The 15751-nt window shown below is 41.6% G+C and overlaps 1 protein-coding gene across 2 annotated transcripts in view; it reads right to left on the reverse strand.

The window, feature by feature from the left end:
• Positions 1–249: 249 nt before the first annotated feature.
• Positions 250–15751, reverse strand: part of etnk1 (ethanolamine kinase 1) — a 72739-nt gene continuing 57237 nt past the window's right edge. For both annotated transcript variants that reach the window (XM_068058895.1, XM_068058894.1), the window contains one exon: positions 250–2072. In XM_068058895.1, the coding sequence (XP_067914996.1) occupies positions 2000–2072 (73 nt within the window). In that variant the 3' untranslated portion in view covers positions 250–1999. The remainder of the gene's footprint in view (positions 2073–15751) is intronic.

Here is a 15751-nt window from a genome sequence, read left to right on the forward strand (position 1 = left end):
GTGAAGGGGGTTGGGGGGGGAATGGTGGGGAAGAAAACAAAAGGGGACGTATGTGATAGGGCAGAGGGCAGGAGAGATTAAATAACAAAGCTGTCCTGGGACAAAGGCAGAGTGTGCCAATGCAGGTTATTTAATCTCTCCTGCCCTCTGCCCCATCACACACCTCCCCTTTTGTTCTCTTCCCAACTATTTTCCCCCCGCCCTCTTTCACTTGCTTAAAACCCAATTCTTTTCTAAACTTTGCCAGTTCTGATGAAAGGTCACAGACCTGAAATGTTAACTCTGCTTCTCTCTCCACAGATGCTGCCTGACCTGAATATTTCCAGCACTTCGTTTTTATCCCAGATTTCCAGCATCTGCAGTCTTAGCTTTTATTTTCTTTTTATTAGAATATTAAAACTTTTCTGAACTATCAATGTACCAGAAAGGGCATTATCTATGCAGTTGTTTTACAAATTAAACCTACAGGAACCCTAAACCTATGAGAATGGTGGTAAAAATAATTCTTCCATGGAAACCTAAGGTGGAATTATGCAATTGAAGCAATTTTAAGTCAAAGCGTTAGATTCAGTGTGGTGGAATATCTCTCAAATTTCCCCAATCTACCACCATAACTTTGGCAGAAGTCCAACATGAAGTTTAAACGACTGCATACCCCACTTTTGCAGGGTTTTTGCCAAAGTTATGGCAGGAGATTGCGAGAAGCCCCACAAAAATTCCAGACGTATCTAAAGCATTCATTAAAGGATCTTTAATACCCAAATCTCAATGTTAAATAAAATATGTTGGATCTATTGCAAAGGCTTGATGTATTGAAACTCTTGTTCACAGTGTGACTGTCTAAACCATAATACATTCAAAGCCACAAGGCAAAAGGTTCAAAAGCAGCATCAGCCACACAAAATGACAACATTCAGGATTGGATAAATGGTTAGATTTATTTCAAGCCCCATTCAGAAACAGCTGTAATTTTCTTTGTTCTTTGAGATCAAAGCTGCAGAAAAAAGTTCTCAAAGAATTTTAAGTTTGAGGTGTTCAGGGACTAGGAGCCAATGTAGGTCAACGAGTTAGACAAGGTGCAGGAGAAAATAAAACCAAAGTTATAAATTAAAAATAGTACACAGAATTGGAAGGCGAGGATGAGGAAATGGAGACAACAGTGCAACTAGAACCAGTGCTTACATTTGCTATCAAATTTGTTCTGACAAAATGTCATCAACCTGAAATGTTAACTTGGTTTCTCTCTCTCCATTGATGCTGCTTGACCTGCTAGGTATTTCCATCATTTTCTGCATATATGTAAATGCTCCTGATGTGCATCCTCCTGTATGCAATCCTTAAGGAGTTACAATATCTGCATACTGCCTCAGCAGTCACAGGCACACTAGAGGTATCCACAAATGACTCAAGGAACTACAAGTGCAAATTAGATCATCAGCCAAAAAGTCAGGTTCCTGTGCAAGCAAACATCCTCAGAAGACCTAATCACTTCTACTACAGAAATGCCCACACTATTACTCACTGAGCATTTTTTCCCCATAACTTTAGATCTCGCAATTCTTATGACACCAGCTGAAAAAAAAACAAAGGTGCAGCATGTGAGCAGGACTTTGTGAAATACAAGATTGGAGAAGATCAGGTGATTTTCACAATCTTGGAGTGTGTAAAACACTGCTTCATGATTTTGCCTCAGCACCATTAGTAGCAGTTGCACTGTAGATCAAGAACATTTGCGAGGAATCATTAGAATTTTTAGCTGCAGTGTAATGGTAGTTTCTACTAGAAATGTACCAAAAAACAAAAATCAATATTAGCTTCCAGCATAGTTAAATGGCATAGTTGATACCACATTCCTAAACTGCGTCATATGTCACATTTTTCATTGTTTTATCTAATTTGAATACAATACATGGTATTTTAGAAAACTTAAAACTTCTGGCATTCCAATGGTATTTTGCAACCTGCTTTACTTTCTTTCAGTAATGGATAAACTGTTGTGTCATTCAGGGAGTTTCAGGTTCACGACTTCAGACTTCATTTTGAAATACTGGCGGAATCGTACAACAGCATATCTGAAAAAAAAAAGCATCAAGATTCATTTCAAATGCACTAGAAATATTGATGAGTCTCCAGTACTAGATAGCATGTACCCACTCCACAATACTAAAGGTGGGAAAGAGCTAGTAGCAGAGGGACCATCCATGATTTTTCAAAATTCATTAACAGGAGCTGTGCCAAAGAATTGAAGGGAGTCAATGGTACATCTTTGTTCAAAAAGGCAGAAAAGGATAATGTAGGCAACTGTCATTTGGTCCTGCCTCATGAGGAAGAAAATTACTCCAGATTACAATTAAAGATAAAACAAATAAATACTTAAAATGGCATGGGCTGATCAGAGATAAGTCTATGTGCATTTCTGAATAGTAGGTCAGATTTGACTAATGCGAAAGAACTTTGAGAACAATGTAAAGAGGAGGAAGATGCAGAAGATGTAATGTATATGGACTTCCAAAGAAGCGTCTGAAAAGCATTTAAAGAGTCTATAACTATAATCAGTTTTTGTCTGTCCAGACTGTTTTGATTGTTCAATTTAAGGGGCATGACTGTTGGTGGGCAGTGCATGGCACACGCAGAGGCATATGGGGCGGGGGGCGGTGGAGAATAAAAACAGAAGGAAGGGGAGCCCAACAAAGTTACCCTGGCTGGAGAGATTGTTTCCATGAGGGATGGGAGGGATAGGGAAGGCATAGGAGAAATGGAAGGAATGGAATGGAAATGGCATGGAAGGAAAGGCTTGAGATGATGGAATTAGTTAAGTGTGGCAAAATGGCAGGGACAGTTATCGGATACAATTTTTCAAAAGCTATTCTTTGTGCTAAAAATGAAGATTCACTAGATTCAAATGAAAAAGTTTTAGAACAGTTGTCAGGTGAATTCAAATATCAGTGTTGATTCTATAAAGATGACGACAGCAGTCTATACCCTCCAGAGTTTCTACCGTCTAACTTCAATGGGCATGCTGCCACACAAACTTAGACTCAAGGAAGGAGCAGTTATTATTTTGCTATGAAACTTGAATCCTAAACAATGACTATCACAGAACAAGATTGGTAATTAGGATGCTGTTTCTTTGATAGTAGTTCGGAGGTTGGCATCCTTCCATCTACAAAAGATGATGGATACGCAGTAAATAATTCATTTAGGTGGGGGAAGGGGTCTTCACTTGATGCATCTTTGCTGTTGGCTGTGAAGGCCAATCCTTAAAAGGTAGGTTCTGTCACAAGTACTGCATGTGAAGCTGCCAAGTGACGCTGAAAGTTGCTGTTTTTGACTTTGATGCCTTTTGCCCAGTTACTGGTTGCAGTGGTAGTGCACACCAGTCCACAGAATGTATTGCTATTTCCCTCTTTCGCCAGCTAGTTACACCCAGGTGCAACAGTCGACATTTAGGGCCTTCATGTTACGCTTGCAAGCATTCTTGAAGCGGAGCTTTGGCCACCCCACTGGTCGTCTGGCCCTGGCTACCTCCCCACACAGAAGGTCCTTGTGCATGCAACCATCTTCCATCCTGTGGACGTGTCTGATCCACCGCAGCCACCTCTGTTTGATTAGTGCCAACACACTTGGGAGCTCTGCCTTGGAGAAGACTGCCACATTTGTGATTTTGTCCTGCCAGGATATACCCATAATGCGCCACAGTCAAAATATTTCCTGGCAGCTGTAAGTCGTCCATGTTTCACAGCCGTACAGCAAGGTGCTGAGAACACAGGCCTTATAAATCATCAGCTTGGTCCTAAGGGTCAGCTTGGTGTTATCCCATGAGCATTTTGCAAGTTAGCAGCTGCTTTCCCTATGTGTGCATCGTGCTCTGCATCAAGGAACAGATGGTCACCGTGGAGCCAAGGTAGCAGAAATTGCTAACCACTTCCAGTAGGGTGTTATTTAGTGTGATCGGGGTGGAGATGCAACACTCTGTCCCATGACCATGGTTTTCTTGACACATAGTGAGGGAGAACAAGTTACAGGCATGGGCTGAGTTTCCATGTGAGCGACTGGTGTAGCATTGTCAGCATAGAGAAGTTTTTTGATCAGGACATGATGATTTTGTCTTTGCTTTCAGCTTTGACAGATTGTACAGTTTGCCATCTGACCTAGTGTGCAAGTAGAGTCCTTCCATATCGGCAGGGAAGGCAAAGGTCAGGAGCATGGAGAAGATGCCAAACAGAGTAGGGGCTGGGGCACAACCCTGATTCACTCAGAAACTGTTGGAAGTGGAACCAAACTGTACAGTGCAGTGCATGTTTTCATGGAAGGAGCAGAAGAGACTGAGAGCTTTGGTGGACAGCCAACCTTTCCCAAGATCTTGTAAAGCCCTGCTCTACTGACATTGTCAAATGCCTTTCTATGGAAGTAAGGTTAGGGGGCATACTCCATTCCCTCCACTTCTCTTGCAGCTGGCCTATGGAGATCATATCCACAGTAAATCTGCCGGCATGGAAACCACACTGTGCTTTGGGTACACTTTGATAATAGATGCCGCAATAACACAGATTTCACAGAAATAATATGTTTATTCCTACAATAATAGAGCTCATCAGATGTAACCCTGTCATTTCAAATCAGAACAAACAGTTTTCAATTGTACTTTCATATTCTACGATAATAAAAGTCACAAAGCCAGACTCTTGGCAAAATTTTTATTTATATTCCTAGGCCTGCTTTTACACATAGACAGCTTTATGTAGCTTTTTCCAGAGTGAGAAGTTTTGATTCTGTTGAAGTCTTTGGTGAAAGAATAACTAGAAATCCTGTATTTAAAGTAGTGTTGCAATAAAGATATTAATTTGACAGCAAAGGCTTTGCGGATCTCTTCCAGTTAATGCATCATTTGCAAGAGAACGAGTATACCAGCAAAGGACATAAAAAGATTGTAAACATTTCTATAGGTAAGTAAATAGGAAAAGATTAGTAACAGTAAACATGGGCCTATTAGAGGCAGAGACAAGTGAAGTAACAATGGGGATTAGGAAACGGGAGACACATTAAACACATACTTTGTATCTGGCTTCACAGTAGAAAGTGTAAAAATAATTCCAGAAGTAATGGGGAACCAAGGGTCTAGTGAGAATGAGGAACTTGAAAGAAATCAGTATAACAGTATTGAAGAAATTAATGGGAAGAAGTGGTGACAAATCCCCTCAACCTGATGTGCATCTGAGGGTCTAAAAGAGGTAACTGTAGTGATAGTGAATGTATTGGTTTTGACCTGCTAAAAATCCTTAAATTCTAGAACAGCTCCAAGGATTGGAAGGTAGAAAACATAAACACACTATTCAAGAGAGGAGAGAAAACAGGCAGCTATAGGCCAGTTAGCCTCAGTCACAGGCAAAATGCTAGAATCCATTAGGAGTATGGTAACAGGGCACCTAGAAAATCATAGGATTAAGCAGAGTCAACATGGATTCACAGAAGGGAAATCGTGCTTGACAAATACATTGAATTTTTTGAGGATGTAAACTGGATGAGCAGTTAACTAGCGGATGTAGTTATTTGGATTTTCAAAAAGCATTTGAAAAGGTAGCATACAGATGTGACGACACAAAATTAGGATCGTGGGTTTGAAGACTATATACAAGTATAGACAGAGAATTAGTTAATGGACAGAAAAAGAGTATGAATAAACAAAGCATTTTAGGATTGGCAGGTTGCAACAAGCAGAGTACCACAAGGTTCAGTACTTGGGCCTCAGTTATTTACAGTCTATTGTTATAATCCTGTAGTTTTATTTTTTCAGTGTGCCTTTAAGGCTGGAAAAGGAAACGTACTGCTTTAAGAACCAACAAGCCTCAGGAGTTAAAAGAAAGTGCATTTTGGTTGCCAATGGCTACAACCATACAGTGAGGGAACCAACCAGCTTCAAAGAATGCATCCTGGTTACCTGGCAACAGCCAGAGACAAAGGATCAGATATACAATGTTGCAATTATCTTTTGAACTGGCTCTTTAGTTGAGACAGACCGTTCTAATGGGGAAACAGACACCTGAAAGGAGGTCTCTCAGACCATTTAAACTGAAGGAAGAGAATTTAGTCTCTTTATTTATTATTTGCTCTCAAAATTCTAAAAAGTCTAGCCGAAACAGAGATCTCTGATCATTTAAACTGAAGGAAGGGAAGTTAGACTGCTACAATCTTTTATGCCTCAAAAATTCTAAAGCCAAATTGATTCATTAAAAAAAGTGTTTGCAAGTTGTTAATTGTTGAAATTCATCGCTGGAGAAGCAACTATTTTGACTTCTGAATTAGACTACTGACTCTTCTACATCCAGCAGGAGCTTAAATCTGCAAGAACTCTAAGTTTTTCTATTTTAAATGTTGTTTATATCTTAGTGTTTAAAAATTTAGTTTTTCTAATTAAACAGTTAATTTGTTGATTTAAAGACGTTTGGTTGGCCTCATTTGGGGGTTAATAATGGTACAATTTGGCTGGATCTGTCTTTAATTTGAAAAGTTTAAAGTGATGTGTTAGGCGATCTATGGAGAGACGGGATTGAATTAACAGTGCGTTTTTCCCACCACAATCAGAATCGTATATTTTGATTGGGGGGGGCTTTGACTGGAACAGTCGGTCGTAACACTATATTAATGAATTAGATGAGGGGACCGAATGCAACGTATCCAAGTTTGCTGATAAAGTTAGGTAGGCAAGTAAGCAGTCAGGCGGATGCAAAGAGGTTGCAGAGGGATATGAACAGGTTGGGTAAGTGGCCAAGAACATGGCAGATGGATTACAATGCGGCCAAGTGTGAAGTTATCCACTTGAGTAGGAAAAATAAAAGCAGAATATTTTTTGAATGGCGAGAGACTGGGAAATATTTGCATTCGGAGGGACCTGGGTACCTTTGTACCCAAATCACTGAAAATTAATATACAGGTACACCATGCAATTAGGCAGACAAATGGTATGGTAAAGAGACAAGGCTGAAGCATCAACAAACAGATGAAGGTACTGGATAGAGCAAAAGCTATGCGTTCCAACAACATCCTGGCTATAGTACTGAAGACTTGTGCTCCCAAGCTAGCTGCGCCCCTTGCCAAGCTGTTCCAGTACAGGTACAACACGGGCATCTATCCAGCAACATGGAAAATTGCCCAGGTACGTCCTGTCCACAAAAAGACAAATCCAATCTGGCCAATTACCGCCCCATCAGATTATTCTCAAAATGATGAAGGTGTCATCGCCAGTGTTATCAAGCAACAATTATAGAAATAACCTGTTCACCAATGCTCAGTTTGGGTTCCACCAGGGCTACTGGGCTCCAGACCTCATTACATCCTTGTAATTCAAGAGGTGAGGTGAGAGTCAATGACTTGACATCAAGGCAGCTTCTGACCGAGTGTGGTATCAAGGAGCTCTAACAAAATTGAAGTCAATGGGAATCAGAGAGAAAACTCTCTACTGCCTGGAGTCCCACCTAGCACAAATGAAGATGCTTGTGGTTGTTGGAGGCCAAATATTTAAGCCCTAGAACATAGCTCCAGGAGTCCCTCAGGGTAGCGTCATTGGCCCAACCATCTTCAGCTGCTTCATCAATGACCTCCCCTCCATCATAGGGTCAGAAGTGGGGATATTCAATGATGATTGCACAGAATTCTGTATCTTTTGCAACTCCTCAGATATTGACGTAGTCCGTGCCCACATGTAGCAAGATCTGGACAATGTTCAGGCTTGGGCTGGTAAGTGCAAGTAACATTCACACTACACAAGTGGTGAGCAATGATCATATCTAACAAAAGAGAATCAAACCAACAACAACAGCCTGGGGGTTACCAGTGACCAGAAACAGAACTGGAACAGCCATATAAATAAATGCTGTGGCTACAAGAGCAAGTCAGAGGCTGGGAATTCTGTGAGTGACTCGCCGCCTGACTCCCCAAAGCCTGTCCACCATCTACAAGGCACAAGTCAGAAGTGTGATGGAATACTATCGACTTGCCTGGATGCGTGCAACTCAAACACCACTCAAGAAGCTCAACACCATCCAGGCCAAAGCAGTCCGCCTGATTGGTACCCCATTCACCACCTTCAACATTCACTCCCTCGACCACTGGTGCACAGTGTCAGCAGTGTGCCCTATATATAAGATGCACTGCAGCAACCTGCCAAGCCTCCTTCGACAGCACCTTCCAAACCCACGACCTCCATCACCTGGAAGGACAAGAGCAGTAGATGCATGGGAACACCACCACCTGCAAGTTCCCCTCCAAGTCATACATCACCCTGACTTAGATCTGTATTGCTGGTCCTTCACTGTCACTGGGACAAAAACCTGCAACTCCCTTCCTAATAGGAATTTGACAGTGTAGATGCTGAGAAAATGTTTCCCCTGGCTGGGGAATTTAGAACATGGGGTCATAGTCTCAGAATAAAGCGTCAGCCATTGAGGATTGAGATGAGGAGAAATTTCTTCACTCAAATGGTTGTGAATCTTTGGAATTCTCTACCCCAGAGCTATGAATGCTCAGTTGTTGAGTATATTCAAGACAGAGATTGACAGATTTTTGGGTACCAAGGAAATTAGGGTATATGCGAATAGTGAGGGAAAGTGGAGTTAAGGTAGATCAGCCATGATCCTGTAGAATGGCACAGCAGACTCAATGGACCAAATGGCCTTCTTCTGCTCCTATTTTTTAGGTTCTTAAATAGCACTGCATAAAAAAAAACAAGCTGAGAAAATTAGACACCACGGAAAAGTGGCACAATGAAAAAAAAATTGCTGAAACGTAGACAGTAAAGTTTAGTTTTTAGTTTAGAGATACAGCACTGAAACAGGCCCTTCAGCCCACCGAGTCTGCCGACCATCAACCACCCATTTATACTAATCCTACACTAATTCAATGTTCCTACCACATCTCCACATTTCCCTACCACCTACCTATACTAGGGGCAATTTATAATGGCCAATTTACCTATCAACCTGCAAGTCTTTGGCATGTGGGAGGAAACCGGAGCACCCGGAGGAAACCCACGCAGACACAGGGAGAACTTGCAAACTCCACACAGGCAGTACCCAGAATTGAACCCGGGTCGCTGGAGCTGTGAGGCTGCGGTGCTAACCACTGCGCCACCCAAGTCAAGATGACTCTAGACAAAATGATGATTTAGGTCACATTTGAAATAGTGTAAGTAGTTTTGGGATCCTGACTATAAGCGGGATGCAACAGCTGGAGAAAGTGCAATTCTGATTCATCAGGAATGATGTCCAAGTTACGGAACATGTGGATTTTTAAACTGTCAAACATATTTCCTCAGAATTCTGAGGGAGCATTTGGCCTCAAGAATCCACATCTGTCAACAAATATTTTTCCAGAGTCCAACTGGACCAATTCCATAGAACATGCTTACAGTTGAATCATAACTATGGGAAAGGTTCATGGTCTCAATAACGAATTCCACTGCACTGTAACTTAAGGGATTGAGCCAGGAAAGCCCATTCAACACAAGTTTACTGCATCACTAACAACTTATATTAAAAAGCGCCTTTAATGTAACAAAACCTTCCAAGGTGCTTCACAAGAGCATAAAAAAAAACAGAACAGCGAGCCACATAAGGAGATATGTCATACGACCAAAAGTTGGGCAAAAGGGTAGGTTTGAGGAATATCATAAAAGGAGGAAAGTGAGATAGAAAGAGAGAGGTGTAGGGAGGAAATCTGAGTTTAGGGCCAAGGCAACTGAAGACACAGTCACCAATGGTGGAGTGGTTAAAATCGGGGATGCTCAAAAGACCAGAATTAGATGAGTGCAGATATCTCTGTGGGATGTGGATTTGAAAGCAAGGATGAGAATTTTAAAATCAAGATGTTGCTTGACCAGGAGCCAATGTAGGTCAGCGAGCCTAGGGGCAAGAGGTGAACAGGACTTGGTGCGAGTTAGGACACGGACAGCAGAGTTTTGGATGATCTCAAGCAGGGTAAAATGTGGGACACCAGTCAGGAGTGCATTGGAATAATCAAGTCTCGAGGTAACAAAGATATGAAGGAGGGTCTAGAAAATGAGCTGAGGCAGGGGAGAAGTTACAGAGGTAGAAATAGTCAGTCCTAACGATGACACAAATGTGTGGTCGGAAGTTCATCTCAGTTAAGTCCAACGATAAAGGCGTGAATAAGACTTTCAGGAGATGAGGTGAGGGATGAAATCCTAGTGATGGCACAAATGTTATTGGAAGCTCATCTAGGGGTCAGGGAGAGGGATGGAGTCAGTCGCTAGGGAACAGAGTTTGGAGTAGGGATTGAAAACAATGGCTTCAGGCTTCCCAATATATAAATGGAGGAAATTTCTGCTCATCCAGTACTGGAGTCTGATAATTTAGCAACAATGGAGAAATCATGAGAGGTGGCGGTGACCTAAAGCTAGCTTGATATTGGCTACAACTCCTACATTTTTTTTTTATATAGACACAGCCAGCCAGACCACTCCAGGATTATCCAGCTAATTTCCATTTTCTCCCTCCTTTCCAGACACTTTTCTGTCCTGCTCCCCTCTTAAAAATATTTAGAGTCATACAGCACAGAAACAGGCCATTCAGCCCATCATGGCTGTGCCAGCCATCAAGCACCAATCTATTCTAATCCCATTTTCCAGCACTTGGCCTGTAGCCATGTATGCTATGGCATTTCAAGTGCTCATCTAAATACTTCTTAAATGTTGTGAGGGTTCCTGCCTCTACCATCCCTTCAGGCAGTGTGCTCCAGATTCCAACCACCCTCTGGGTGAAAAACTTTTTCCTCAAATCCTTTATTCCTTGTTGGTGCGTATTACCTCAATACTGCCCCAATACCTCACCCAAGTGGCTGCCTCCAGCTAGGCAGGAAGTATCAACAGGCTATTCACTCAAAGGACAAAACAGTTCCACTGCTTCAAGAGGGCACATGCTCTACAATAAGCTGATAATTATAAAAATCTAAGTTGCCATCCAAGAATTTAATGCTTGGATTTTTTTTCTTTTTAAACCAAATATCGGGGTTTTGTTCTTTTTAAATAAATTAAATCCAGTGCTATATAATTGTCCATTGTGAATGCTAATCAGTGACCTTATTGTGTCTAGGTTTCTGGCCAGGAAGCAGGACAAAATGAGACACTCAGATTTGATGCCACTAAGAAATGGGAGACTAAACAGGGCTATGCTGTAGTGAACCTGCCAACTCAATATACATATACCTGGATTACTCATCTTGCACTCTGCAATCTTTCATCTGTTAGTTCCTACTATACTGCACATTTGTGCTGGCACATTTGCTTTTCCATTTTAGTATAGTGTGCAAGGAAACACCACCTTAATTACACTCTTTACTCACATCAACCGCTATCAAAGGTTTGTTGATTTCTTGTTTAAAAGGTCTCTGTGCATGCAACCCAAGGAGAGAAATAAACGATATATAGTGCATCTAAATGTAAATTTAACTTAAAAAGTAATTATGATAATGCAAACAAATTAAGGTACAGCTTCGCAGGTTGTATGAAGGAGAAATTTTCTAATTTTAATGTTAGACAAAATACAGATGACAACTACTGCTATAGAAAAAAAAGAGGCACATAATAATGAGGGAAACACAGTCCACCATTTTTGGGGGAACAGGTAAAAGACTCAAACTAAGGAAGACCATATTAGGAACAAAATTAAACTTTTAAGTGACTCTATTAGGTTGATTAATGTAAAGCTATATGCATACATGTAGCAATACAATCACAGTTGTCCAATGGTTAAACTTAACTTTTGGAGGGTAGTGTGAAGATGACATACTACAAATACTATTTTTTGACCAAGTCAACCACTGGCAATTCAGAAGTTAGCATTTTATAGTACAATTTTAACTCACTGTAATCCATTCGAAATATTTGCTGACAGCTTCATCCAAATTTACTCCCATAGAACACTGTCTATTTTTCCCTGACGGTCACACTCTTAATAAATTAATTCAAGGCAGCAAGTTAAAACATCACTGTAATTAATATTTCCCTAGAGAAAGATTTCTCACCAGAAGCAATGCCAACATAATGGAAACAGACAGAAGCAAAAAAATGAACATATAAAATATACAAATGTATTAAATGGAAAGTCACATTGCCAGACAGAAGGGTTTTGATGTTATATCTTTACCCTTCCCCCTCAGATTTTAATCACCTGCACCCAAATTGCAAGAACAGAATACATTTCACTAAAATAAAAGCAAAATACAGCAGATGTTGGAAATCTGAAATAAAAACAAGAAATGCTGGAAATACGCAGCAGGTCTGGCAGCATCTGTGGAGAGAGAAGCAGAGTTAACGTATCAGGTCAGTGACCCTTCTTCAGAACTGGCAAATATTAGAAATGTAAAAGGTTATTAGCAAGTGGGGGTGGGGCAAGAGATAACAAAGGAGAAGGTGTAGATAGGACAAGGTCACAGAATAGCTGACCAGAAGGTCGTGGAGCAAAGGCAAACAATATGTTAATGGTGTGTTGAAAGACAAAGCATTAGTACAGTTAGGGTGTTAACGGACTGAAAATTGAACAGCCGCAAGTACAAACATGGAAAAAAACAGTGGGTAATCAAACTGAACAAACTAAGATGAAATAAAATAAAACAAACAAAAAAATATATAAAAACAAGAAATACTGTAAATACGCAGGTCTGGCAGCGTGTGTTCTCCTTTATTGAACAACTTCTCCTTCAAGTAAAAGGTGTTGCTATGGATACCCGCATGCGTCCTAGTTATGCCTGTCTTTTTGTGGGATATGTCGAACATTCCTTGTTCCAGTCCTACTCAGGCCCCCTCCCCCAACTCTTTTTCCGGTTCATTGATGACTGTATCGGTGCCGTTACCTGCTCCCGCCCTGAACTGGAAAACTTTATCATCTTTGCTTCTAATTTCCACCCTTCTCTCACCTTTACATGGTCCATCTCTGACACTTCCCTTCCCTGACTTCTCTATCTCCATTGCTGGGGATAGGCTGTCTACTAATATCCATTATAAGCCCACCGACTCCCACAGCTACCTCGACTACACTTCTTCACATCCTGCCTCCTGTAAAGACTCCATTCCATTCTCCCAGTTTCTCTGTCTCCGACGCATCTGCTCTGATGCTACCTTCCATGACAGCGCTTCTGATACGTTTTCCTTTATCCTCAAAACCGAGGATTCCCCCCTACTGTGGTTGACAGGGCCCTCAACCGTGTCCGGCCCATTTCCCGCACCTCCACCCTCACCCCTTCCCCTCCCTCCCAGAACCGCGACAGGGTTCCCAGTGTCCTCACTTTCTACCCCACCAGCCTCCACATCCAAAGGATCATCCTCCGCCATCTCCAGTGTGATGCCACTACCAAAAGCACCTTCCCCTCCCTTCCAGCCGGCATTCCAAAGGGATTGTTCCCTCCGTGACACCCTGGTCCACTCCTCCATTACCCCCATCACCTCATCTCCTTCCCATGGCACCTTACCCTGCAATCACAGGAGGTTTAATACCTGCCCATTTACCTCCTTTCTTCTCACTATCCCAGGCCCCAAACACTCCTTTCAGATGAAGCAGCGATTTACTTGTACTTCTTTCAATGTAGTATACTGTATCCGCTGCTCACAATTGGTCTCCTCTACATTGGGAGACCAAACGCAGACTAGGTGATCGCTTTGCGGAACACCTCCGCTCAGTCCGCAAGCAGCTTCCGGTTGCTTGCCATTTCAACACTCCCCCCTGCTGTCATGCTCACATCTCTGTCCTGGGATTGCTGCAGTGTTCCAGTGAACATCAAAGCATGCTTGAGGAACAGCATCTCATTTACCGATTAGGCACACTACAGCCTGCTGGTCTGAACATGGAGTTCAATAATTTCGAAGCATGACAGGCTCCCCATTTTATTTTTATTGTTCGTTTTTTTTCTTTTTCTTCTTTAATTTTTTGTGTGTTTATTTTATTTCATCTGAGTTTGTTCAGTTTGCTTACCCACTTTTTTTCATGTTTGTACTTGCGGCTGTTCAATTTTCAGTCCGTTAACACCCTATCTGTACTAATGCTTTGTCTTTCAGCACACCATTAACATATTGTTTGCCTTTGCTCCACGACCTTCTGGTCAGCTATTCTGTTACCTTGTCCTATCTACACCTTCTCCTTTGTTATCTCTTGCCCCACCCTGCTTTACTTGTTTCTAACCTTTTACATTCTAATATTTGCCAGGTCTGAAGAAGGGTCACTGACCTGAAAAGTTAACTCTGCTTCTCTCTCTACAGATGCTGCCAGACCTGCTGCGTATTTCCAGCATTTCATGTTTTTATTTCAGAATACATTTCATGTTGCAAACTGATTTCATTGCTTCACTACATCAACCCGACAACTATACATCATAATTCTCTTTGGCAATAAAGCAAGTTCCCAATTTAAAAATTATGCATGTAGCCTTTAAAGCAAAATGGGCAAGTTATTAATTGTCATTACCAGCTGTAAGAAACTTAAATGTTAGTCAAGTTTACACACTGATTTGTGAACCAGGAATAAGAGCTAGAAAATATGAAACAAATTACTAGCAAATAACTCTAAATCACTGTTAGCATTCAAATAAAACTAGTTCTATTATAGGAACAAAATAGAACAGAAATTATTCAAAAAAGTACATAAATAATTTGTCCTCGTCACACCTCACTAACATATGCATAAAATTAGTGCTCCCTGCAGCATTCCTCTGTATTTCACACACTTCCTATACATGCCAATATGCTCAACTAACTTAGTTGCCTTCTGCAACTGCACTTTTCAATGCATAATTCTGGGAAATTTGTCACTGCCTGTAGTGATATCTTAACTCATTCTTGTAACATTTAATACCAGAGGAAACTTTAAATTGAATTTTCTGTTGCAGTCTCCAAAATTAAGATAGTGTAGAGTTAAAATTGTTCACACCTCAACACTGGTTTCCAACTATATTAAAACCTGTGTGTTGTATAAAATTTACACCAACTCGCATCCATTGCTTTTCCTCCCCAGTCATATCCATTACTTAAAAAAACAAAAACTGCACATTTAACAGAATTTGCAGTCCGCAATATAAAAGACATTTTTTGATTTAAGGTTAATTACTGTTGGGGGGGGTGGGGGGTAGAGAAGAGGATGATGAAATACCTCAAGTTTTGACTTTTTTTCTCCCAACGTAAATTTTCCAGCCAAGTAGATTTCCTTTCCTCCTTCCTATTCTGCTTGTGACGATTATGGGTATCAGCATGTGGGTCCTACAGCAGTTCTAATAGAAATCCTGAGCACAGGGGTCAGCAAGGTGCCCATACATGGGCACCAGTGTCCGTGGTAATTTTAAACGTCTTGCTCCAAGCCTTTAAACTTGCGTTTTAATTTATTTATAATTATCAGGAGCGAAAGTAATTACAAAGGATCAGGATCATCGGGCTAGATCCCGCAGCCGCCAAACTTTGCATCTGGCCTGCCAATCAAAAGCGTGAATATTTGCCTGCACCCAGACCTCCGTCCAATTAAAGTGTGGAGGAGGCGGCACTTGCTGGGAAGACTGGAGCTGTCAATCAGGGGGCCTTGACCAATGGGAGCAGGGTAGGGGGTGGTGCTGTCAATCAGCTGCTCTCTGCTCACGCCTGACCTGTGCATTCAGTGCTGGAGAGCGGGGGCGAGAGAGCGGGGGCGAGAGAGCGGGGGCGAGAGAGCGGGGGCGAGAGAGCGGGGGCGAGAGAGCGGGGGCGAGAGAGCGGGGGCGAGAG

This window comes from Heterodontus francisci, chromosome 27, assembly GCF_036365525.1.
Source record: "Heterodontus francisci isolate sHetFra1 chromosome 27, sHetFra1.hap1, whole genome shotgun sequence".
Lineage (NCBI taxonomy): Eukaryota > Metazoa > Chordata > Chondrichthyes > Heterodontiformes > Heterodontidae > Heterodontus > Heterodontus francisci.